General features: G+C 43.4%; 1 protein-coding gene across 14 annotated transcripts in view; it reads left to right on the forward strand.

Moving 5' to 3' along the window:
• Positions 1-25,783, forward strand: part of LOC135224597 (uncharacterized protein F13E9.13, mitochondrial-like) — a 537,654-nt gene that overhangs the window by 393,228 nt on the left and 118,643 nt on the right. For all 14 annotated transcript variants that reach the window (XM_064263749.1, XM_064263741.1, XM_064263753.1 and 11 more), the window contains exon 6: positions 3,513-3,633. In XM_064263749.1, the coding sequence (XP_064119819.1) occupies positions 3,513-3,633 (121 nt within the window). The remainder of the gene's footprint in view (positions 1-3,512; positions 3,634-25,783) is intronic.

Genomic DNA, 25,783 nt, shown 5'->3' on the forward strand with positions numbered 1-25,783 from the left:
ATGCGAAACTTGTCGCATTGAATGTATGAGTTGAGACGGGACAGGTCCAGAATCACTCTTCGTTTGTCTGAGTCCTTTGGCACACTGAACAGACGTCCTTGAAATTTCAGGTGACTGACTTTATTTATTGCCTTCTTTTGGAGGAAATCTTGGGCATAGTCTAGTAGGTCTGTCGTTGGAGCCTGGTGAAAACTGACTGGTGGAGGAGGCCCTTCTCCCATTTCCACCCCAGACCTTTTGATACTATGCTGTGGGCCCATGAACTGAAGGTCCAATGGTCCCGAAAGAGATACAGTCTCCCGCTCACCTGCGGGGTCTCACTGGTTGGTTGTGGTCTTACCTCCCCTACCCTCCCCTGAAGCCTTTTTTATCACTTCGTTTCTTTCACGTCAATTTTGCTATATGGAAAAAAGGATTTTGATGTAGGAAAAATCTATTTCTGGGCTCAGTTCGTGTCACTGCGTGAAATAATCCTTTAGTTTATTATTTCTAAGGTAAATGAGCTAACAAATACCAGAGAAAAAAACAAATCAAAGAAGATGTCAGTATAACTGACTCGCTCACCCAAAATAAAAGAAGGGTGTCGGTATGGTAACTGGGGCAAGTGAGACCACTACCACGAACTTCTTGCTATTTAGAATTCTCCTATATCAAAATTCCCAAACAAGAGAGCCGATCCACAGGTCGAGGCGGCAACTACTACCACTACACCCCACGCCACGCCGATCGCCGCGCCTCTGGTGGCCATCCTTTCAGTTAGCGGACTTAAAACCACACGTGTTTTCTTTCGCTCTGTGATTTGTGGATTTATCTTTTTCCCTTCTTCGTGATGGAACGTGCAGCGATTGCAGCAGCTAAGTTAAGTATCCTGTAAAGGTTTGGATTTAGTTTCGTTCCATCCAGGTGCCTGTATTTGCCGTTTTTTAGGTATAAATACGGATTCCCGGTTTAGAGCATGGCGGCATTGTCCCGCCTCATGTTCGGTTAGGTTCTCGGTCCCCCATACTTGGAACCTTTCCTTTTGATTTATTTTATTCATTTTATGCCACGTTGCTTTTTACATCGTTTTAGGGGATGTAGCCTACCCCTGGTGTTAGTTCATGCATGCATGTCTCTCTACCTAACGTAGGCATCTGAGTGTTTCCTTGTCCAGACCCTAGCCATTGCTCTACTTATCGGCTTAGGCTAGCTCTGAGTGATAGACTTTCTTCCGAGTCAGTCGTGCACTCCTGGACGTCCTTTCTCTTTCACTCATTGTTTTTCCCCTACTTTCTTTTATCGATGTATAGTTATGTTTTGGTTAGCCTAGGGCGTCTAGCCTTGTAGCCTGGGTCTCGGTGGTCCTTTGGTCCACGTTAGTTACAGTTTTGTTGCATCCTCTCTTATCAGTTTTGTTGCATCATGCATTGTTGCACCATCCTGGTCAGTTTGGTTGCATTAGACCCTTGGCTTTCCGATCCAGTCGGTTGTGTTGTGTTATCGTACCTTGGTCCACTCGTGATCGCGGTACGGCTAGACGCCCGCCCCTGTCGCTTCCCCCCTCCTCCTCTCGCCATAGAGTAGGAGGGAGGGATGTCTGTTCTCGCTCGCTCCATCCGGGCCCGGCTCCCTCTCTCCCTACGCGGAGGGAGTAGGGGAGTCTGGACAGACTGTTAGGCTGGGAGTGACCTTGTTCTCCCTCGTGCTCTGTGGTGCCTCGGTGTGGCAGGGTTGGGGGGTTGGCCTCCCCCCTCCCTGGTTGCTCCGGCATCCCGCGGTGTACACGGGAACTGATTTCTTCCCTCCTCATACATAACATGATGTTCTAAAGATATCAGTGACTGTTTTTAATGTCATTACATAAGATTTCTTCCATCTTTAAAAAGAAAAATAGATTAATAAGGCATGAATCGTGCATCAGGCAGGTGAACAAAAAATTATGAAACTCTGCCACCACTAGTTTGAGCATGTGTACATATGAATAAAAATTCTCTCGTCTCAGCAAGAGAGAGAGAGAGAGAGATAATTATTATTTTTATTAAATGTTATTATTTAATCTTATTAAACTTAATACAGTATTAATATCTGAAAATTAATATGTACTGTAAATCATTAGTATATGTAGGTACAGCGCAGTATTTAGTCATGAAAATAATATGAAAATATAGAATATTGCGCTATGAAAAAATCTGCGAATGGGTGAGTTTCCTGCTAATAATGTATAGATAGATTCCACAGATAATTTTGCGAATTCCGAGCCAGATAATCCGGGGGTTTACTGTATTATCAGAAACCTGTTGAATATTTCAGAAATCAACAAATCAACAAAGTACACTAAGGAAATGAATGAAATTGAAAATAAATGAAAGGCAATCCTGATACAAAAGCCAGGAAAAAGTTAGCAGACACAAAACGATTGTTCCTGAGGCAGGAAGGAGACTTACTTAAGTGCAGATCACCCCTTAGTAGTAACAGCAGCAGCTTTTCTTCATCTTTGCTTTTCTTCATCTATGTTTGAAGCATCTGAGAAATTTGTGCTTTAAATGCTTAGTAAACATGCTAATAGGTAATAACAAAATTACCAAAAATTATCCAGAATTCTAAATGTAAAAAAAAAAAAAAGTGCATAGTAGCAAGGGCAGTCAACTTGCTGTACAGAAATGAAAAATCAGCCAAAGAGGTTAGTTAATAAAAATGTAACTTTGAGACTTGATTAAGCAATTTGTGAGCTAGGTACTGTAAACACATAACACTAAGAACCAGTCACCAAATCCTGAGAAAAGTACAAATATGCACACAACTTTGGAAACACTGACACAGTAACTGGAATGTTGCTGATGATGCAAAGAAGCATAATTCTCAGGAAAAATAAATGTATTTATGAAATACTATTAGTTAACCAACACCTGGAAGCTAGCAAACCAAAGTAAAACACTGAAAATGGAAGCACCTGGCCTTCTAAGGTGCAGAAGTCATACTGTACTTTATCACCAAGAGGAAACAAGTGAAAAAAGAGTAAAAAACCAAGAAATTAACAAATGAAATCATGTTTAGAGTACATATATTGAAAAGTAGGGATTCTGCAAAGGAAATGGTAGTTCTGGAAAGAATGGTTAACAGCTTTGCTGACTTAAAAAGATATGTTAGGTGATTGATGCATAACTTTAGTTCCATGTGTCACATTTGTCCACAAACATCATTCTACTTCATTCAGTTAGACTAATGACTGAACAGGGGACCTTTGAGATAGCAAATGTGGGTAAATATCAGTAAATTAATTAATTATGATGAAACACTTGTAATTTAAGAGCTTTTCATTCAGGTTTGCAAAAAAAAGATTCAACTAAGAAACCTTAGTTTAATCTTTTCATATTTTGAAATCATCCTCTTTTTTTTATTAACATTGGTTATGCAAAGGTCAAATCATATTCCTATATAGTATGAGATTTCTTATAGTATTTTGGTATGGTATTTATGGGAAAATAATATTGTGGTCTTGCAAATTAATGAATACTATCTTAATTCCAACTCAGATGTAGAAAGCAGTGTAGATCTTCCAGTGCTGATAGGATCAGGAATAACGAAAGAGAATATTCATAAGTATATGAAAGCTCACGCCTTCATAGTTGGATCACACTTCAAAGAATTTGGAAGGTAATATTGTTACTTTTTTTCAGGTGAAAGTCCTCGTCTGTTTTATTTATTGAGGGATTTCATGCTAACAGGATTCTTTAAATACTGTACTATCTTATTTATTGGATTTAATTTTCTAGATGAAAAACTTGTACCTAATTTAACCAATATATTATTATTTTTTATCAGTCAAGTTATTGCATGTGAATATCTCCAGAGATCAGCTAATTTGCTGTTTCCCTTATTATTTATACTGGCTTTTCTCTCAGGAATCTGTGATTGTTCATATGCGGAACAAACCTTCGGTCTTAACAGTTGGATATTTTCCAAGTGCTAGCTGGTAACCGGTTAAAGTCAAGCAAGGAATCTGTGAGATCTGGCAACTCCTATGCGTATGAGGTGATAACTGGTCAGAGACCACGCACCGCCTCGTGACACATTAAGTCTTTCCTTAACTGCCTTGGAGAGTAAAACGCTATTGCTTGCTCTCCTTCAAAGCCGGTTGATTTGTGTCCATGTTTCTTTCATTTCAGTTTGTTTGTGCATGTTTGTTTCTGCTCATTATGGATTCTACTGAGTCTTCACGGCCTCGGCAATGCACGAGCCCGCACACTCGGGGATTTCCGTGCTCAAGGTTTTTAGCTTCTGTTGCCACAGACCCACATACGACATGCACTAGGTGCCGTGCTAATTATTGTACAATTACTAATCCATGTCGGCAATGTCGTTCCTGGCCTAAGTCGCAGGGGAGGGTGTAGAGTTTTGACTCTTCCTACTTGGGAGGGTTTCTCTTCTCGGATAGATGATTCGACATCACCCTCTTCTGCGATCGCTCTCCCTGTAGCTAATGCAAGTGTGCCCGTCTCCTTCCTTTTCTTCCATCGATTCATCGATGGAAGTATCAGGAGTATCACAGGATGATGTTATGTTTAATGTAGCCCCCTCTCACTTGGGTTCTAATTTTATACTTGAGAGAGAGGAGGTTACACCTTCTAATATCTTAATTTCAGATACGGAGTCATCCAAGATGGTGGGGGTTTGGGCATAGCTGGGACTACGGGGCTCACCTTCCTTGGATGGGCTGCTGTCATATTTCTTGGGGGTGCATAGCCCCCTCCGGCTCCTATAGCAGTCCCACCTCCTCCAGGACTCCTCTATGTTGGCTCTTGCATGCTGCCACTTTGCTAGGCCCCTTTGTCATCATCAATTTTCACTGGGTCGCACCTTATCGCTCCGCCAGTAAGGCCATTGACCAGCACTGGTCTTAGGGATGTCATGACGTCACTCCGAGCGTCCTCTCAGTCTATGACGTCTGATGCGGTGGCCGCTCATCCTCCAGCTGTGATGTCACTGCTTCCCGATATGACGCCATTGTCTTCTCTCGCTGAGCCGTCTGAGGCGTTAGTTCAAGCAGTCTACAAGAGACTGGACTCTTTGTTTTGAGAGAGAGGATTTCTGCTATGTCTACGAAGAAGAAGAGTCATAATGGAGGGTCTCTTCTACTAATGCAAGTAAGAGAATTTGTAGAGAGAAGGGTCTCTCTCCTTCTCCTGTTCCTTTTCCATCACCTCTCCACCATCGAGTCAGATGGAGGATCAAGGACTTTGTAGTTTGATCGTCTGAGAGTGAAAGGATTGCACGTCCATGTTCATGCAGGTGAGAGGAGTGTTTCACCATATGCCCCACACGTTCGTGGGGTTGGCAGGTGAGATAGTGGTAGAAAGGCATCCTCCTCTTCGATACATAGCTGTGTATTTCCTGTATGTCATGAGAGTACGTAATGTATCATCATCCTCCCTTCACGGCTGTGTCTCTCCCCCTAACGTACATGTTCATGACAGTGTGAGTGTTGAGAGCATCAAGGACGTTTCAACAGCTTCTGTGTTCAGATGTCAGTTGTTTCTGTGCGTACGTGCTGATGATGTTGGAGGTGGCCCCTCTTCATCTGTTCCTGTACGCTAACCTGAATCATCCCTGCACGTATGTGTGGAAGAGATCAGGAGTGACCCCTCTTCATCTGTCCCTATACCAGTTTGTCAGCACAAGGACGATAAAGTGCCGATTAAAAGGTCGAAGGTTGCAGATATGAAGGTGGCTCAAGCTTCATCTAAGGATTCTTCGTTCGGCAAGACTGAGGCTTAGTGTCGAAAACGTGAGGATTCCTTGGGCAGTGGATGTGTTTCTCATTCTCCTGGAAGAGACCTTAGCCTTAAGAGTCCATCTCCTTCAGGAAGATCTCTTCAGTGACATTCCTTGTCTTGGGACCGTGCTTGGTTGGCGTGTCACAGATGTGTGCTTGAGTCGTCACATATTCACGTACATGATTCCTCCCGTGACCAGGTATATGTTTCTCCTGACATACGTGTATGTGATCCTTTACATGATCATGTACATGGTCCTTCTCACAAACCTGTATGCTGTTCGAGCCGAGACCGTGTACAGGTGTCGTTGTGAGATGATGTTTGAGAACCTTCGGTACCTATAAATTTGAATTAGGAATTCCTCTAGGTAGTGTCTTAAGCTGTACATTGTTTGCTTTAGCAATCAATGGCATTACTGCAAATTTACCAAGTGGATTCAAAAACAGCTTGTATGTTGATGACTTTGCCATTTACTATGAGTAGCAATTTGAGACATGCTCAAAGAGTTCCCAATACTGCCATTATAGATATATGTAGTTGAACAAGTTTAACTGGATTTCAGTTTTCAACAGATAAAAAAAAAAAGCTATCGTCTTCTGTAAAGACAAAAGATGGTTAAAAAAAAAAAACAATCAAACTTCACCTTTATTACACTGAGATGCAATTTTGTACAAATATTAAATATCTTGGAATGGTATTTGATCAACATTTAAATTGGAACACACATCAAGTACATTAAAGCCAGAGGCATCAAAGCCCTTACCCTGTTAAAAAAAATTATTGCACTCTAATTGGGGAGCAAAGTGAGATATCCTATTAATGTTTTATAAAGCAACGATTTTATCCATAATAGATTACTTCTGTCCAATATACATACTCATCAGCCTCAGATTCTACATTAAAAACTCTCAATGCATTGCATCATGAAGAAATACGATTATGCACAGGAGCATTCTGATCATTCCCAACAAACCCACTCCTAATAGAAGTAGAAGTATTACCCCTAAAACATCACCACAATTTAATAACAATATGCAGAGGTCTTTCCTTGCAAGCAGGATCATCCCCTGCAGCTACTTGTTTTGTAAATTATGAATCAGGAATAGAAGTTCATAGTACTAGCTCTTTCCCAATACCTGTAGTTAACTAGAAAGATGCAGGAAAATTGGTATTTACTTAATTCTTACATAATTTTTTAAATTTATAAACTTACTGATTCACTAAAACAAAACTTACTGATTCATTATAACATTTTCCTTAATAAATTGATATTATTGGTGTTTACACTAATATTTATATTTGAAAATTAGTAAATCATTTATTTATCATACAAGAGAGAGAGAGAGAGAGAGAGAGAGAGAGAGAGAGAGAGAGAGAGAGAGAGAGAGAGAGAGAGAGAGAGAGATAAAATTATTTTAATTCTATGATATCATATAATCTTATTAAATTTACCAATAAAGGCAGTCCCAGGGTTACAACGGGTTCCATTCTTGAGATGCGTTGTAAGCCGAAAATCGTATTTTGATGCTTTGGGTGCATTAAAAACTGTGTAAACGGCATTCTTAGTGCATTTTTCATCCCCCAAACCTTCAAATATTGATTATTTTGCATTTTTGGTGTCATATTTCTTCTGCAAGATCAGCATTGTAGGCAGCATAACCCTGGAACATGCATCATAATCCTGGAACGTGTGTTGTAACCCTGGAAATAATTTCTGATTGTAATGGTAATTGCTTTATAGCAAAGAAAGGTAAAGGAAAATGCATCTTCGAGAAGTTCTGCAGCACGGATGCTTTCTTGCGTGTGTTGGAAGCGCCTGTTCTCATGATGGTTCTAGAATCGGCAGGAGTTTTGTGGAACTTGACAGGTGCCGATGTGACGTGAGGAATGCCGCGATTTCTGATGCAATACTTTGTCGAGAAACTTCTAAATCGTTCCGGTAATCTCGGGAGTCTGTGATGCTCACCGTAGGCCCCGCCCCCAGAATGCCGTATAAATACGACGGACGAAGTAGGAGAAAGCAGATCATCAGTTAGTTACATAGTAAGAGATCATCAGTAAGAGCCACAGATCCGATTATCAGTGAGAGCTCAGCAGCAGAGATCATCAGAGAGTGAGATAAGAGAAGAAGAACGAAGAACCAGAGAGGAAAAGTCACTCGAGAGAGAGTTTGGTCGAATTCTGGTCAAGTCGTCATCAGGAGTGGACTACCGAGGTATTTCGGCATAGAGCAAAACTTCAGAGAAGAAACGTTCTGCAAGAGGTTTAGAGAGGTTCCCGCCCTTCGAGTATCAAGAATAGACTATTTTCTGCAATAGGGAGTCAAGAAGACATCTGCAATCGCAGTTCTCTTTTTGTGAAGCCATCGCTTCGAGTCGCAAAACTGGCCAGCAAGTATTTGAGTTACCTCACTGTTCCCCCAGTTCACGCAATGTAAGATTTTGCCTTTTTATGTAAATAGGAGATACCATTCTGCATTTATCTTTGTTAGTAAGCTTGTAAATAAACCTTTGTTGAGTTAGTGTTTCTTTCTATATTCGTATCCCCAGTTTCAACTGTTGGTGTTGAATTTTGTTTTTGTTTATTTCATATTGAACCTGAAGCGGACCTCTCTCAGAGGCCGTAACATTGTGGCGACCTTACTTAGAATAGCACTAACAGATTGAAACGGAGAATATAGAAAGAGCCAGAATGAGTGAGATGGTGAAAGAGTTTATCGAGTCGGGTAAGCAAGCTTCTAGGTCTAGAGGGGAATGATTTCCGTGAGTATGTTGAAAAGAGAGAAAGAGAGAAGTATGAGAGAGATGAAAGAGTGGCTGAGAGAGAGGAAAGAGCAGCTGAGAGGGAAATGCAGCAAGAGAAAGAGAGAGATGCAATGAAAATGCACCAAGAGCGAGAAGTAATGAAAATGCAGCAAGAGAGAGAAATGTTGGTAATGCAGCAGGAAGAGAGAGAGAGAAAGAACGTATGCATGAGTTGGAAATTGCTCGGTTAAGGGAAAGTACTCATAACAGTCGGACAGGCGAGAACAAAATCGAAGCTGATACGTTAGGTATGAGTGCAGTGCTGAAATTGGTACCAAAGTTTGATGAGGATGTAACGAAATATTTCATGTGTTTTGAGAAGTTAATGGAAAGAGTAGGTTCTCCTAAAGAAATGTGGACTTTATATTTACAGTTAAGTTTTGAGTGGTAGGGCACTTACTGTATATAGTTGCATGTCTAAGGAGGAATGTGATAATTACGATATCATGAAAGAAACTGTTCTTAGCGTGTATAGGTTAGTACTGGAGGCGTACCGTAAGAAATTTAGAAATTTGAGAAAGGATGAAAATATTACGTATGTAGAATACGGTCAGAAGTTAGAAAGGCTGTTTTTTTTATTGGTTAATTTCTACTAAAGTTAATGATTTTGATAGTTTGAAGAACTTAGTGTTGTTAGAAAACTTCAAAGATAACGTAACCCCTGAGATTAAGCTTTATATAGAAGATAGTCGAGAAGTATCTTTTGCAGGAGCAACTAGGGTAGCTGACAAATATAGTTTAACTCATAACTTGAGGGTTAGTAAGAAACGAAATGATCCTTCGTCTGGTAGAGTACAAAGCAGTAAAGGTTTCAGTCCTAATAATAGCAATGCGAGTAAATGTGACTATTCCTGTTAAACATGCGGAAAACCTGGTCATACGTCTAAGGTTTGTAAGAGTAAAATGGCATCTAGTGGCTCAGAATTAACTTGTTTCCGATGTAATGGGAAAGGGCATTTAGCGAGAAATTGTGCAGTAGAAAGAAAGGACGGTAAGAAACCAGTATCGCTAGTTAACCTTTCATCAAGTAGCAATGATGTGATGAGAGAAACTAGGAAATTTTTTGGTGAATTTCTGTCAGAAGGCGCAGTTTCCTCTCTTGGAGGAGTAGATTCGAGAGAGGTGGTCTTGCTTCGAGACACAGGAGCTGCTGTCTCACTGATTAGGAGAGTGTGTGTGCCAAACAGGGCAGAAATCAATTTGGAAGAAAAAGTCATGTTAGGTGGATTTCCTAACACTTGTGTTCTTTGTCCTTTGTTGAAGCTGAATTTAGAAAGTCAGGTAGTGTCAGGAGAAGTGAAACTTGCAGTAGTTGACAGTTTGCCCGTCGATGGGGTTGACATTATTGTCGGAAATGACTTAGCTTTATCCAAGAATGTGATTCCTGTTGTGAGGGATATTCCAGTGCCTGAAATGGTAGTAACTAGGTCAGGTTTAGATACAGGCATAGACTACGGTTATAATTTGTTCGTGGATTCGAACGACAGTGAGTTCGTGAATTCGAACGAGAGTCAGTTCGTGGATTCGAACGAGAGTGAGTTCGTGGATTCGAACGTGAATAAGTTCGTGGATTCGAATGTGAGTAAGATTCGTGGATTCGAACGAGTGTGGTAGAGGTAGCGAGGTTGATCTTGGCATGAGTGTGGCTGAGAAACCTAACTATTGTTGACAGTGATAGCCAAACGGAAGGTGTAGCTGTTGAGAGTAACGTAGTAAATATACCGGTATCTAGTACTAGTTACGGTGAATTAGGATCTAACATTTTGGATAAGGATGAGCTAGTCAAGTTGCAGAGAGAGGATGAGACACTAACCCGAATTTTTGAATGTGACCTGGATGATGATCTCGATGATGTGTGTAAGGAAACTTTTTTGTTTAAAAGACGAAGTTTTGTGTCGTTATATTCGACCGAAGTCAGGTAGTAAAGGGGAAATCACTGAACAATTAGTGGTTCCTAGGAAGCTTAGTGAGCTAGTTTTGAAGTTAGCACATGATGAGCAAGGACATTTGGGAGTAAATAAAACTTTCAAGTGTATTATAGGGCATACTTTTGGCCTAAAATGAAAAATGATGTAAAAAGGTATGTTTTAAGCTGTCATGAATGCCAAATTGCCGGGAAACCAAATCAAGTAATCCCCAGAGCTCCGTTGTGTAATATTCCTTCGGTAGGCAAACCTTTTGAGAATGTAGTTATCGATATGGTTGGACCTTTACCTAGAAGTAAGGGAGGGAATATATATCTGTTGACAATCATTGATAGACTAACTCACTATCCCAAGGCAGTACCCATAAGAAGCGGCAACGCGAGGACCATAGTTAAACAATTGTTAAATTATTTTTCTAAGTTTGGTCTGCCTCGTACTTTACAGTGATAATGGTAGTAATTTTGTATCCAAATATTTCAAGGATAGAATGAAAGAGTTAGGCATCAAACTCGTAACTTCCACACCTTATCATCCCGAATCACAAGGCATTGTGGAGAGATTTCATCAAACGTTAAAGAGTTGCTTACGGAAATTGTGTATGAACTTCGAACACGACTGGGAAGAAAAGTTACCATTCGTTCTGTTAGCTTTAAGGTTAGCACCGAGCGACACTACAGGATTTAGTCCTTTTCAGCTTGTTTTCGGTCACACCGCTAAAGGTCCTTTGGAAATGTTAAAATGTAACTTAACCCTTAAACGCTGACTGGACGTATTTTACGTCGACATTTTTTGTCTCTCGGGTGCCGACTGGACGTATTTTACGTCGACATACAAAAGTTTTTTTTTTTAATTCGCGGAAAAATACTTATAGGCCTACCAGCCTAAAACTTTTGAATCACGCGCCTTGGGGGATGCTGGGAGTTCACGATCGAGGTGTTGTTTTGTTTAGAAGTGTGACCCAAGTGCGCATGTGTGAAATGCTTTCTTCTCGCTCCAGTCAGCATCAGCGCATCGTCAGAGAGCGATCTTTTGTCGCAATCGAGTTTTCCTGAACTTGTGCGAGACTTTGAACATTTGTGTTGCTACAGGACGTTCGTAGAGATGTCTCAACGACGTGTGGACCGCGAAAGGCACGTTTTACCCGTTGGAAGGGATCGTGTAAGGCGTATTTTGGACTTAGATGCTGGCGAAGGACCAAGCACCCAACATGACCTCGCGCCTCAACGCCGTTCTGTGCGACCACGTGTGGATGAAAGTGGTTTAGGATCACAACGTGTGTCTCGTGTGCCTTTGGTAACCCCTAGGAAGCATCAGGGCGTCCTTAGGGGCATTCGTAGGAATTTGGGAGGCCTCCAACCAAGGGACATAGACGAGTATCTTTCGGAGCTTGATCGGGAATATGTCGCAAGTCCTCATTTTGATGGCGTATGGTCATCGAATGATGAGGACATCAGTCCTGATGTCAGTGAGGACGAATATATGCCCCCAATGTCCGTTTGAGGCTCACATCCCGAAAGTGAGCTCGAATTTAGTGGTTTCAGTGCCTATGAGGGGGAATCTGAGGAAGGGGAGGATGGGGATATGGGGTCTAGTTTCATCGCGGATGACTATACTGAAAGCGAAGGCCTAAGTGAGGGTGATGGGCCAAGGGGGGAGGGGGGGTATTGTGCGAAATTGTGCCCGTGCGCACAGGCACGTAGAAGGTCGGCTCGTCGCGCCAGCCAAGGTGAAGGCGGTCGTCCGAGAGCGACGAGGGGTGGACGGAGGACCCCACCCCTCCTAACATGCACCCATTCACGGCAACTCCTGGGCTCACCGTACCGGTACCCCTGACTGCTCTGGGGTTCATCCAGCTGTTCCTTACACAGGAGTTGCTGGAGTACCTGGTAGAAGAGACGGTGGACTACGCTTGGTACTACCGGTATGAATTACGGACAACATTTTCATATTATTGGCGGGGTTGCAACCTCATTGACATGGCGCATTTTTTGGGACTCCACATTTATTTTGGTATGACACCTGCTGCCGACGTCAGGCAATATTGGAGGCGGAATTATTTTTTATGTATGCCCAATGTGCCTGGCATTATGTCCCGTGATAATTTCCTGGCGTTGGAAAGATATTTCAACGCCTTCAACCGAAGGGCCACACCCCGGAATAACAGTGAACGCCTCATCCTAATCCGCCCAGTGTTGGCATACATTCGTGAACGGTGTAGAAATCTCGTGGTTCCTGGAAAGAACCTTTCTTTGGATGAGGGGATGATGTCTTACAAAGGACGTCTGAGCACTAAAGTGTATAACCCCAAGAAGCCGAAGAAATATGGAGTGAAATTTTTTTTTATTACCGAGTCCAACACTGGATATGTCGTGGACTTTTCAGTGTATTCTGGGGTCTTCTCCACGCTGCATGACACTGTATTCAGTCTTGTGGGACGTTTCCGTAACCAGGGATATCACCTGTTTATGGATAATTATTATAACTCGGTATCCCTGGCCCAGGAACTGTATGAAGCAGGTGTGCACGTCAGTGGTACCCTTCGGTTGGTACGTGGGGCCCCGATTTCCCTCAAGAGGTACGCTAGTCATCCGCAACACCGGCAAGAGGAGAGACAGAGTGGTGGTGGAAGGGCGCTGTCTTCGTCATCTGTTGGAAGGGTGCCTGACTCGTCCCCATGATTACGACGAGTCATGAACCCATCCAAGAAGAGATCGTACAGCGGAAGAAGACACGTCACCAGGCCCGAGTTGTGTTTGAGGAGTTTCGTATCGAGCGGCCTACCGTCATTGGGCACTACAACAGGCACATGGGAGGAGTTGATCTCTTTGATCAGCTCATCCAGTATTATCCCTTCGCCAGGAGAACCAGAAGGTGGACACAGAAGCTCTTCAAATACATCCTTCAGTTGGCCCTCCAAAATGCCTACATACTGTACTGTGGGTACCGTGGTGACAATCTTCCGAGGTTGTCCCACATACAGTTCCTAGAGGTAGCCGGGAATGCCCTCATCAACTTCAATCCCGATGAGTGGCCTTCCATCACTGACCCCCTGTCCCGAGCTGCAGATCTGCCCCTAGCGGAAAGGGCAGATAGGAGGGCCAACTTCGGTCGACCTGCCGTTGCTCCTGCTGCCGCCGCCCCTGCTGACAACGCCCCTGCTGACGACGCCCCTGCTGTCCACCCCGCTCCCCACTGTCGCTGTCTTGCTGCCGGCCCCGCCATCGCCACTTCTCGTTGGGTAGTGGACCCTGTGTGTTGGCTGCAGCCAGGGGATCACACACTGGAGGCCCTAGAAGGGCGCAGGCAGAAACAGTGCCGGGTGTGCCATATGAATGGCGGAAGGAGAGACACCCGGTTCTTCTGTCATACCTGCAAAATTGCTCTTTGCAGGATAGGGGACTGTGACCGTAAATACCACAGTACGGTCATGTATTGGAGTGTGCCTAATAAACCGACAGTGGAGGGTGCACGGGGCCGCCGGGCCCATCAGCAGTAAGGGCGCGCGTCTCCCTCCTCCACCTGTACCTTGTCATGTCGAGAGGAAAAAAATGCAAGACTCTTCAATGGAGGAGGAAAAAAACAAGAATAGAACTAAGAGTCAGGATTACGAGAGAGTATTCTGCATTTATTTTATATTTATTTTTATATTTATTACAAGTTTTTATATATCCGTATCTGTGCATGATAAAATAATAATAAGACATTTCATTGTATGCGAAAAGAAAAGTGTCACCTGCATTCCTTTTATTTATGTATTCGTAACCAGAATCGAAAAAATGTAATTATTATTTATATTATTTATAATTTATATCTATATATATATAATATTCTATATATATATATATATATATAATATATATATATATATTATATATATGGGTATTTTTCGGGTAAGCAAATTACATAACAGTCTAGTAATTTTTCAATCATTTATCTTCACTTTAAAACAAATTTGAAGTCTCTAGAACAATATTTAGATTTATGGTGAATTTTTGAAAAAAAACTATTTTCTTCCCTCCGCGCGCCGATTCTCGGCCTAAAATCTCCTAAATGCGTAGGTCGCATTCTCCTAATATTTGTGCCTCTTCATATTAGGCTTTTTATAGAGTTTTATATATGAAAATGTGCACAAAAACATGCAGAATACAACAAAAAATATTTGAAGGTTGTAGCATTTCTTATTTTTGAAATATTTGCATAAAAAGTAAGATAAATAGGAAAAAAACTACGATTGGTCAACTTTGACTCAAACGAAATGGTCGAAAAACGCATTTGTAACATAAAAATCTTACATTCTAGTAATATTCAATCATTTATCTTCACTTTAAAACAAATTGGAAGTCTCTAGAACAATATTTAGATTTATGGTGAATTTTTGAAAAAAACTATTTTCTTCCCTCCGCGCGCCGATTCTCGGCCGAAAATCTCCGAAATGCGTAGGTCACATTCTCCTAATATTTGTGCCTTTTCATATTAGGCTTTTTATAGAGTTTTATGTATGAAAATGTGCGCAAAAACATGCAGAATACAACAAAAAATATTTGAAGGTTGTAGCATTTCTCATTTTTGAAATATTTGCATAAAAAGTAAGATAAATAGGAAAAAAACTATGATCGGTCAACTTTGACTCAAACGAAATGGTCGAAAAACGCATTTGTAACATAAAATTCTTACAGTCTGGTAATATTCAATCATTTATCTTCACTTTAAAACAAATTGGAAGTCTCTAGAACAATATTTAAATTTATGGTGAATTTAAAAAAAAAATAGTTTCTTCCCTCCGCGCGCTGATTCTCGGCAGCGAATCTCCGAAATGCGTAGGTCACATTCTCCTAATATTTGTGCCTTTTCATATTAGGCTTTTTATAGAGTTTCATATATGAAAATGTGCGCAAAAAGATGCGGAATACAACAAAAAATATTTGAAGGTTGTAGCATTTCTCATTTTTGAAATATTTGCATAAAAAGTAAGATAAATAGGAAAAAAACTACGATCGGTCAAATTTGACTCAAATAAAATGGTTGAAAAACGCATTTGTAACATAAAATTCTTACAGTCTGGTAATATTCAATCATTTATCTTCACTTTAAAACAAATTGGAAGTTTCTAGAACAATATTTAGATTTATGGTGAATTTTTGAAAAAACTTTTCTTTCCTCTGCGCGCCGATTCTTGGCCGAAAATCTCCGAAATGCGTAGGTCACATTCTCCTAATATTTGTGCCTTTTCGTATTAGGCTTTTATACAGTTTTATATATGAAAATGTGCGCAAAAACATGCAGAATACAAAACAAAATATTTGAAGGTTGTAGCATTTCTCATTTTTGAAATATTTGCATAAAAATTACAATAAATAGGAAAAAACTACGTTCGGTCAACTTTGACTCAAACGAAATGGTCGAAAAACGCATTTGTAACATAAAATTCTTACAGTCTAGTAATATTCAATCATTTATCTTCACTTTAAAACAAATTGGAAGTCTCTAGAACAATATTTAGATTTATTGTGAAGTAAAAAAAAAAACTATTTTCTTCCCTCCGCTCGCCGATTCTCGGCCGAAAATCTCCGAAATGCGTAGGTCACATTCTCCTAGTATTTGTGCCTTTTCATATTAGGCTTTTTATAGAGTTTCATATATGAAAATGTGCGCAAAAACGTGCAGAATACACCAAAAAATATTTGAAGGTTGTAGCATTTCTCACTTTTGAAATATTTGCATAAAAAGTACAATAAATAGGAAAAAAACTACGATCGGTCAACTTTGACTCAACCGAAATGGTCGAAAAACGCATTTGTAACATAAAACTCTTACAGTCTAGTAATATTCAATCATTTATCTTTACTTTAAAACAAATTGGAAGTCTCTAGAACAATATTTAGATTTATGGTCAATTTTTGAAAAAAAAACTTTTCCCTCTGTGCGCCGATTCTCGGCAGCAAATCTCAGAAATGCGTAGGTCACATTCTCCTAATATTTGTGCCTTTTCATATTAGGCTTTTTATAGAGTTTCATATATGAAAATGTGTGCAAAAACATGCAGAATACAACAATAAATATTTGAAGGTTGTAGCATTTCTCATTTTTGAAATCTTTGCATATGAAAAACAATTTATTAAAAAATTTCAGCATTTGGTCAACTTTAATTCATCCGGAATGGTCGAAAACTGCAATTGTAAGCTAAAACTCTTACAGTATCGTAATATTCCATCATTTAACTTTATCTTGAAACAAATTCGAAGTCTCTATAACAATATTTCGATTTATGGTGAATTTAAAAAAAAAAGTATTTGTTTACATCCGCGTGTTACGAATTCATGCATCATTTTGTGATAATGTTTTCTGTGTTGCTTTTATCGTTTTACAATGCGTTATATACCAAAAAAAAAGTAACTTGTTACCTTTAACCGTTTTGCGCACAGCGCTATTTGAATACAATTAATTATATATGAAATTTCGTTTTTGCGCTATCATATATCGCATTATTTATATATGATAATGATAATTTTTTTTTCATTTCTGATGGTTGCATACCAAACTTCAGCCAATGACAAAAAAAAAAAAAGAGCCCAAAATGAACTCTTAATCTTGAAAACTAAGCACGCTGTGATTTAAAAAAAATATATTTTTTCCGCTTCCGAGCTCACTCCGAAACACCTCCGGCACACGGGAGACAATTTTTATTTTACCGCTTCGGCGTTTAAGGGTTAATGAATAAAGAAGATAGTGAGGACTACATCACTAATCTAGAGTATTATAAAAACAGTTTAAGAGATGCTTGGCAACTAGCAAAGGAGAACGAGAGGGAGAGTCAAGGGGAAACTAAACGGAGACATGATCTTAGAGCGAAAGAGAGACATCTCTGTGTAGGAGATAAAGTTTTAGTATTAGTCCAGAAAGAAGGTCCCTCTTTATCGTATAAGTTCGAAGGTCCTTTTTCAGTTTTAGAGAAGAAGGGGAATCTGAATTATTTAATAGATATGGGTAAACGTAGAGCAAAGTGGCTGCATGTAAATTTGGTCAAGAAGTATAACGAACGTGCCTCTAGTAATGGTGTCCCAGAAAGAAATTAGTTTTGAGAAAAACTCAGAGGTGCTTAAGAATTTCGAAGTTTTTAATCAGGGTTTAGAAAAGGAAAAGGTGAGGGAAGTACGTAATGTTTTAGTGAATTATCTTGAAACTATTAGTGATAAACTAGGCCTAACCAATGTTTTAGAACATGATATTGAGTTGCAGGACACGAAACCCATTAGGGAAAGTCCATATCGTCTGAGCCCAGAAAAGGCAGAATCTGTGAGGGAGGAAATTAGTTACATGCTAGATAATGATTTTATAGTACCTAGCGAGAGTGAATGGAGTTCCCCGGTAGTTCTGGTGAAAAAGGAAGATGGATCAGATAGGTTGTGCATTGATTTCCGGAAGGTAAACAGTGTAACGAAGCAAAGTAATTTTCCCTTACCCAGGATTGATGATTGGTTAGATAGAATCGGAAATTCCAAGTTCATTTCGAAGCTTGATTTGGCTAAAGGTTATTGGCAACTACCTTTAACTGAACGAGCCCGGAAAATTTCCGCCTTTAAATTGCTATTTGGTAGTTTTGAGCCCAAAGTTATGGCTTTTGGCTTGAAGAAAGCAGCCAGTACCTTCCAAAGGTTAATGAATAAAGTTTTAAATGGCATCAACAACTGTGTCGTGTACTTAGATGATCTTGTGATATTTTCAGAGACTTGGGAGGATCATGTAAGGACTTTGGCAAGAGTCTTGGAGGCCCTTACCAAAGCGAATCTCATTCTTAACCTAAAGAAATGCGAATTTGGGAAAGCCTCTATTACTTATCTAGGACATAAGGTAGGTCTTGGTAAAATCTGTCCAAAGGATCGGAACATAGAAGCTATCGTGAGTTTCCCAATCCCAACAACTAAAAAACAGGTCATGAGATTTCTCGGAATGGTTTCGTATTTCCGTAGATTCGTACCAAATATCTCGGAATAAGCGCTCCCATAACTAATCTGTTTAAGAAAGGACGCAGTTTTGTATTTGATGTCGCGTGTGTGGAAGCCTTCAACAAGTTAAAGGCTATAAAGACTCCCGAGCCAGTTCTATTATTACCCGATTTTGGTAAGTAATTTAATATAGCGATCGATGCCAGTGATATTGGCATAGGAGGGGTTTTGTTACAAGAAGTGAATGGAATGAAACTCCCAATTGCCTATTATTCAAAGAAACTGAATAAAGCGCAACAGAACTATTCCACTATTGAAAAGGAATTGTTTGATTTAGTTACAGCTTTGCAACACTGAGATTTACGCACGTAGTAGTTCTGTTTAACTGTGTATACTGATCATAAGCTTGTTAGTTTATTTGGAGAGGTTTAAGAACAAGAATAAACGTCTAATGCGTTGGAGTTTAGAATTACAAGACTATATCCTGAAGATAGTTCATATAAGGGGAAGCTGATAGCCTCTCTTGAGATTTCTCAGAATGAGTAGCCTTGTGACCGTTTTCTGTTTTCGCACGAGTGAGTGTGTGTGAGTGGAGAAGCGTGCGTGTTTGACTGGATTAAAGCTTTATGCAGAATTGTTCCCCTGCTGTTTAATTCTTGTTTCTCTTTAGAAAAAAATAAAATCAGTTGATTTCATTTTTTTCTCTTTTGGGGGGGGCGTGTAATGGTAATTGCTTTATAGCAAAGAAAGGTAAAGGAAAGGAAAACGCATCTTCGAGAAGTTCTGCAGCACGGATGCTTTCATGCGTGTGTTGGAAGCGCCTGTTCTCATGATGGTTCTAGAATCGGCAGGAGTTTTGTGGAACTTGACAGGCACCGACGTGATGGGAGGAACGCCGCGATTTCTGATGCAATACTTCGTCGAGAAACTTCTAAATCGTTCCGGTAATCTCGGGAGTCTGTGACGCTCGCCGTAGGCCCCGCCCCCAGAATGCCGAATAAATACGACGGACGAAGTAGGAGAAAGCAGATCATCAGTTAGTCACAGAGTAAGAGATCATCAGTAAGAGCCACAGATCCAATTATCAGTGAGAGCTCAGCAGCAAAAATCATCAGAGAGTGAGATAAGAGAAGAAAAACGAAGCATCAGAGAGGAAAAGTCACTCGAGAGTGAGTTTGGTCGAATTCTGGTCAAGTCGTCGTCAGGAGTGGACGACCGAGGCATTTCAACATAGAGCAAAACTTCAGAGAAGAAACGTTATGCAAGAGGTTTAAAGAGGTTCCCGCCCTTCGAGTATCAAGAATAGACATTTCTGGGCTTGACCTGTGTTGGCCTGTGAAATGGTTCCTTTGATACTATTTCTGAGGAATAAATATTGCTATTCATCCTAGAGAAAAAAGAAACAATATAATGCCAAGATAAATGGCTCGCTCACTTCATATAAAAGTGTCGGTATAGTAAGGAGCGAGTGGAATCACTACCAGAGGTCCCTTGCCATTTAGCTTCTTCCTTCGACAAAACCCCGAACTACGGAGGAGCCGTGCTACAGCTCCCGGTCTACTACTACCGTGAGCGCCTCTGACGCCTGAGACGACATTCCTTCGATAGCACGCGTTACAACCACACGATAGAATTTTTCTGTGCTGTGTATCGCTCGATTTTGGATTATCTTTTATTCTCAAGATGTCTTCAGCTTCTGCTTCTAAGTTAAGTACTGTTTGGGGTTACTGATCTCATTTTATGATGATCTTCGTGTTATATACATATTCGGAGCCTTATCGGCCGGTATGACCCCATCGACCGCATGGCGGTACAGGTGGCTTTATCTTTCGGTCTTCCATACCGTTAGGGATTTCCCTTTTCTCAGTACTTTAGATATGGCGGTTACTTATACATAGTCTCTATATCTTTCATGCGGTTAGTTTTTTTTTAGTTAGGCCTCCACGGGGCACGCTCCGACCGCACGTTTCGGACCTTAGTCTAGCTATGCCTTACATTGTTAGGAGTTTTATCAGTCACGATTTTGAGAGTCATATCATCTTAATTATTCTGATGTTCTCTCTTACCTTCTCTAGTTCCTGATTACCATTAATAATATTATAGGTACTAGGTTAGCTATCATACACCATGCTTCGGTATGGCGATTAGCTTCCCTGTTATCACTTATTTTACCGTTAAAAGTAGGCTTTCATACCCCAATTGTTGATTGGTGATTAGCCTCCCCTTCCCCAACCGCCCCGCCCCCCCACCCGCCCGTCCCCCCGCCCCTCACCGCCCCGCCCCCCCCCCCCCCACCTCCTCCGCCTGCCCGTCCCCCCCGGGCCCCACAGCCCTCCCCCCAGGCCACCACCCACCCCCACTGCCCGGACCCCCCCCCCCCCACCCACCAGTCTCCCTCCCACCCCGCCCCACCCCCCCGCCCCACGCCCCCCCACCCCACCCCCCCCGCCCCCCCCCAACTCCCCAAAAAAAAAAAAAAAAAACCCGCCCACTCCGCCCACGCCCATCCCGCGCCCCCCCCCCCCCTAACGCCCACCGCCCCCCCTGCCCTCTCATCCCGGAACCCCCGCCGCCCCCCGCTCACCCCCCTGCCCCCTGCCCCCCGACCCCCCCGCCCCCCCCCCCCCCCCCCCACAGCACGCTACAGGCCCCGGCCGCCCGCCCTCGGCCGCCCCCCACCCGACCCCCAGCCCCCCCCCCCCAAGCCCACCCGCCCAACCATTGCCCACCCCCACCCCCCGCCCCCCCCCCCCATCATGGCCCCCCCCCCTCCCCCCCCCCCCCCTCCCCGCCCCGCCGCCCGCCCAGCCACCCCCCTCCCCCCCCCCATGCCCCCCCCCGCCCCCCCCCCACCGCCGTCGCCCGCACATCCCCCCCGCCCCCCCCCCCCTCCCCCCGACCCCCCGTTTTTTTCCTTGAACTAGAGGTTAGATTAGGCTAACATACCCCTTTCTTCGGATCGGCGATTAGCCTATTTTTCTGTTTGCTTAGCTTTGTGTTCCCGTGTTAGCCTAGCTTTAAGATATCGCTTTAATTTTATTATTTGATTGATTATTATAAGTAATCCTATATATATCAGTGATATTGATGTTGTTCCGACGGTTCTTCCCCACCTCGTGTCTTCACCTGGCTGGGAAGACCACCGGTTGATCGTGGTGAGCCACCCGGTTACGGGGTCCCCCTCCCTTCCCCCCTTTCCCCCCCTCCATACATTGCCATCCACGTCGATGGGTGATGACTCGTTTCTCACAGCTAGCGTCCGAGTCTGCATGAGAGGGGGTGACTCACGGGACTGGTGGGGATCTCCCCTCCCCTACTGGTGTTCTCACTCGTCATGTGCCTCGGGGGCTCGGGACCTCCTCCCCCCTTCTTCTCCGTCCTTAACTGGCCGCTCAGGGGGAGGGCTCCCCTACCCCACGTTCTTCCCTACCCTTTCCCCCCCAGTTCAGTCCGGTAGGTGTCTATCCGCCGCTACCGAACATAGAGAGGGGGGGAGGGAACCACTGGGTTTCCTATCCACTTAGGATAGTTCACACGAGCACTTACTGATATAATGGGTTTTTTATTTTGTTTTTATTTTGTTTTATTTAATGTTTAGATCTTTTGCGTTACTCCGGGGTTTTTTTTATTTCCGCCTCTTGTACTATCCCTTGCTTCGTTAGAAGTTTGACATTGCTCACTCAATATTAATTAACTCCGGGCCATACGGAGAACTCCGGGCCCTACGGAGTTTATTTTTAATCATATAACAAGTGAGCTTAGGCAGAGGCAGAGACTTTCTTCCCCCCTCGTAACTTTTCTATGTAATATTCATACAAAGATCTATCCGTCGGTCCTACTCCGGCACCCACGGATATTTTGCATATTATACCACCGAGGGTGTCATTGGTACTCATGTATCCTTTGACTTACAGATGTTGTGCCAGGAGATTGGGTGCAATGCCATCCTCCAAGACCCGTGCGGCCATATTAGTATGCCGTTCTCATGCAGGATGTGCAGTGAAAGTGGAGGATTTTATCGTTTGGCATCATGAAGCTTGCCAAACCTGCTACTTGCTAGTAGGAGATGCCTCACTAGTAGTAAGTTTCTTAGCACTTTCTTTATTCATTCGTCACCTGGAATACTTGTTATTAATATATACCTTTCACATATGAGACACATATTCATATAATCTCAACACAACAGACATTCCTCCCCTATCCTCTCCCTAACTCTAGACGCCCTTTTTTACAGGGTGCTGATGAAGAAAAAGAAGAAAGCTTTGTCGACTCTCAAAGCTTGGGTAGGGGGTTTTGGCCGGAATTCGAAGGGCCGCCCCTACATTCTTACCCAGGATATGGCGGACCTAGTATTCCCAGGAGCCAAGAAAGGATCAGTGGTGGACCCGATAGCGGCCGCCCCTTTACTGGCCGACCTTCAAGTCATGATCTCCCTTCAGGAGGGGGATTTCCCAGAGGACGTCGCAGAAGACGTTGCGGCAATGAACCTCGACGTCGAACCTATGGCTATTGACTCCATGGGTACAGGTAAGGGTGTAGTAGGGGCAGCTTCTGTGGGTTCTCAGGGCCCTTTCCTGAATTCCCTTTCTCCATCACCTTCTACTGATCCTTCTACTTCCACTTCTTTCCGGGGCTTCAGTGAAGAGCAGCGGTCTGTCCGTCCTAAGGCTACTTCAGTGATCCCCAAGGCTAAGATGACCGAGGAGAAACTTAAAAAGTCTCTCCCCAAGAAATCGGTCATCTTGACAGACACTGTAACTCCGGCTCACCACCCCGGATCAGTTAGGTCGAGGCCTCTTCGTCTGCGTCGAGGTCCCCCAAACATAGATCACGTAAGGATCGGGCTCAAGTCCCTCTTTTTGATCCTGAATCCTTTTCGGCTCATATTCTGGAGCAGGTGGGAGTGATCGTAGGGGCCTTGGTTGACAATAAGGTCGGCTCTGTGCTCTCCCAGCTCTCCAGTTCTGTTACGTCTTCCGGCCAGTCGATCCAATCGCTGGCGGAACGGCTGGCCGCTCAGGAGAATGCCATCGCCGGGATTCAAACCTCGATCGCGGCGGTTCCCCCCTAACTGTGCCACCTTCTCCTCTTCCAATGCCAGATTCCAGCCAACTGCCGGAATTCAAGGCGGCCAACCCTTGGAGGATTGCTTCATATGCCCCGTTTGTCAACGGAATGTTGACCATCGAAGGCATAGGAACTCGAAGGCGTGAGGACTTCGAGTTCCACCCCAGGGACCTTCAACCACCATTCATTGGCTATGTCCAACTAACGGAAGCAGCGATGATGAGAGAGGACAAGGTTCCCAAGGAGACAGTGATCCTTCCGAGGGAACAGGCACAGCAGACTCTAATGAGAAGTCTGGAGGAATGGGGGTGTGAAAACACCCGCATTACTGCCTTTAGAAGTCCTTTCACCATTTTTACTCCGGTGGAAGGGACTCCGCTACCACTGACCCTTAAGGTAGTGGAAGCAACCTTTCAGGCCGCCCTGAAAGACGAGCCCCTGCCTCAACTACGAGAGACGGAACCCACCACTCTCTTAGTCCCGGGCTCCGAGACGTACTTCGAGGGGGCAGTTCCTACTTTCTCAGTAGGAAAACTAAAGGCGGACTGTGCCACCTCTCTCTTTAGTGAGAGACTCCCCAGGTTGTCGGACTCCCTCATCCAGATGGAGTACGACGCCCGGACTAGGCTCGCGAGATCCCTTTCCTCCATGACAATGGCGGAGATGACGACTCTTGTATACCAACAAGAGCCGTTGTTTAAAGTTTTGGCTAAAGGTCTGCTGCACACCATGCAGTGTGACCTTTACGACTTCCTCATAGCCAGGAGGAATTGTAGGAAGCACGTTCTGGCGGAAGCTACTATCCGCCATGAACCGAATAAACTGATTGCTTCCTCAATTTGGGGAACGGTGTAAGGGTGTAGTAGGGGCAGCTTCTGTGGGTTCTCAGGGCCCTTTCCTGAATTCCCTTTCTCCATCACCTTCTACTGATCCTTCTACTTCCACTTCTTTCCGGGCTTCAGTGAAGAGCAGCGGTCTGTCCGTCCTTAAGGTACTTCAGTGATCCCCAAGGCTAAGATGACCGAGGAGAAACTTAAAAAGTCTCTCCCCAAGAAATCGGTCATCTTGACAGACACTGTAACTCCGGCTCACCACCCCGGATCAGTTAGGTCGAGGCCTCTTCGTCTGCGTCGAGGTCCCCCAAACATAGATCACGTAAGGATCGGGCTCAAGTCCCTCTTTTTGATCCTGAATCCTTTTCGGCTCATATTCTGGAGCAGGTGGGAGTGATCGTAGGGACCTTGGTTGACAATAAGGTCGGCTCGGTGCTCTCCCAGCTCTCCAGTTCTGTTATGTCTTCCGGCCAGTCGATCCAATCGCTGGCAGAACGGCTTGCCGCTCAGGAGAATGCCATCGCCGGGATTCAAACCTCGATCGCGGCAGGTTCCCCTCTATCTGTGCCACCTTCTCCTCTTCCAATGCCAGATTCCAGCCAACTGCCGGAATTCAAGGCGGCCAACCCTTGGAGGATCGCTTCGTATGCCCCGTTTGTCAACAGAATGTTGACAATCGAAGGCATAGGAACTCGAAGGCATCAGGACTTCGAGTTCCACCCCAGAGACCTTCAACCACCATTCATTGGCTACGTCCGATTTACGGAAGCAGCGATGATGAGAGAGGACAAGGTTCCCAAGGAAACAGTGATCCTTCTGAGGGAAGAAGCACAGCAGACTCTAATGAGAAGTCTGGAGGAATGTGGGGGAAAAGTGAAAACACCGCATCACAGCCTTTAGGAGTCCTTTCACCATTTTTACTCCGGTGGAACGGGACTCCGCTACCACTTGACACACCCTTTAACGGTAAGTGGAAGCAACCTTTCAGGCCGCCCTGAAAGACGAGCCCCTGCCTCAACTACGAGAGACGGAACCCACCACTCTCTTAGTCCCGGGCTCCGAGACGTACTTCGAGGGGGCAGTTCCTACTTTCTCAGTAGGAAAACTAAAGGCGGACTGTGCCACCTCTCTCTTTAGTGAGAAAGACTCCCCAGGTTGTCGGACTCCCTCTTATCCAGATGGAGTACGAACGCCCGGACTAGGCTCGCGAGATCCCTTTCCTCCATGACAATGGCGGAGATGACGACTCTTGTATACCAACAAGAGCCGTTGTTTAAAGTTTTGGCTAAAGGTCTGCTGCACACCATGCAGTGTGACCTTTACGACTTCCTCATAGCCAGGAGGAATTGTAGGAAGCACGTTTTCTGGCGGAAGCTACTATCCGCCATGAACCGAATAAACTGATTGCTTCCTCAATTTGGGGAACGGACCTCTTTCCAGCACCAGTAGTTAGCAGAA

Source organism: Macrobrachium nipponense, chromosome 12 (genome assembly GCF_015104395.2).
Source record: "Macrobrachium nipponense isolate FS-2020 chromosome 12, ASM1510439v2, whole genome shotgun sequence".
Lineage (NCBI taxonomy): Eukaryota > Metazoa > Arthropoda > Malacostraca > Decapoda > Palaemonidae > Macrobrachium > Macrobrachium nipponense.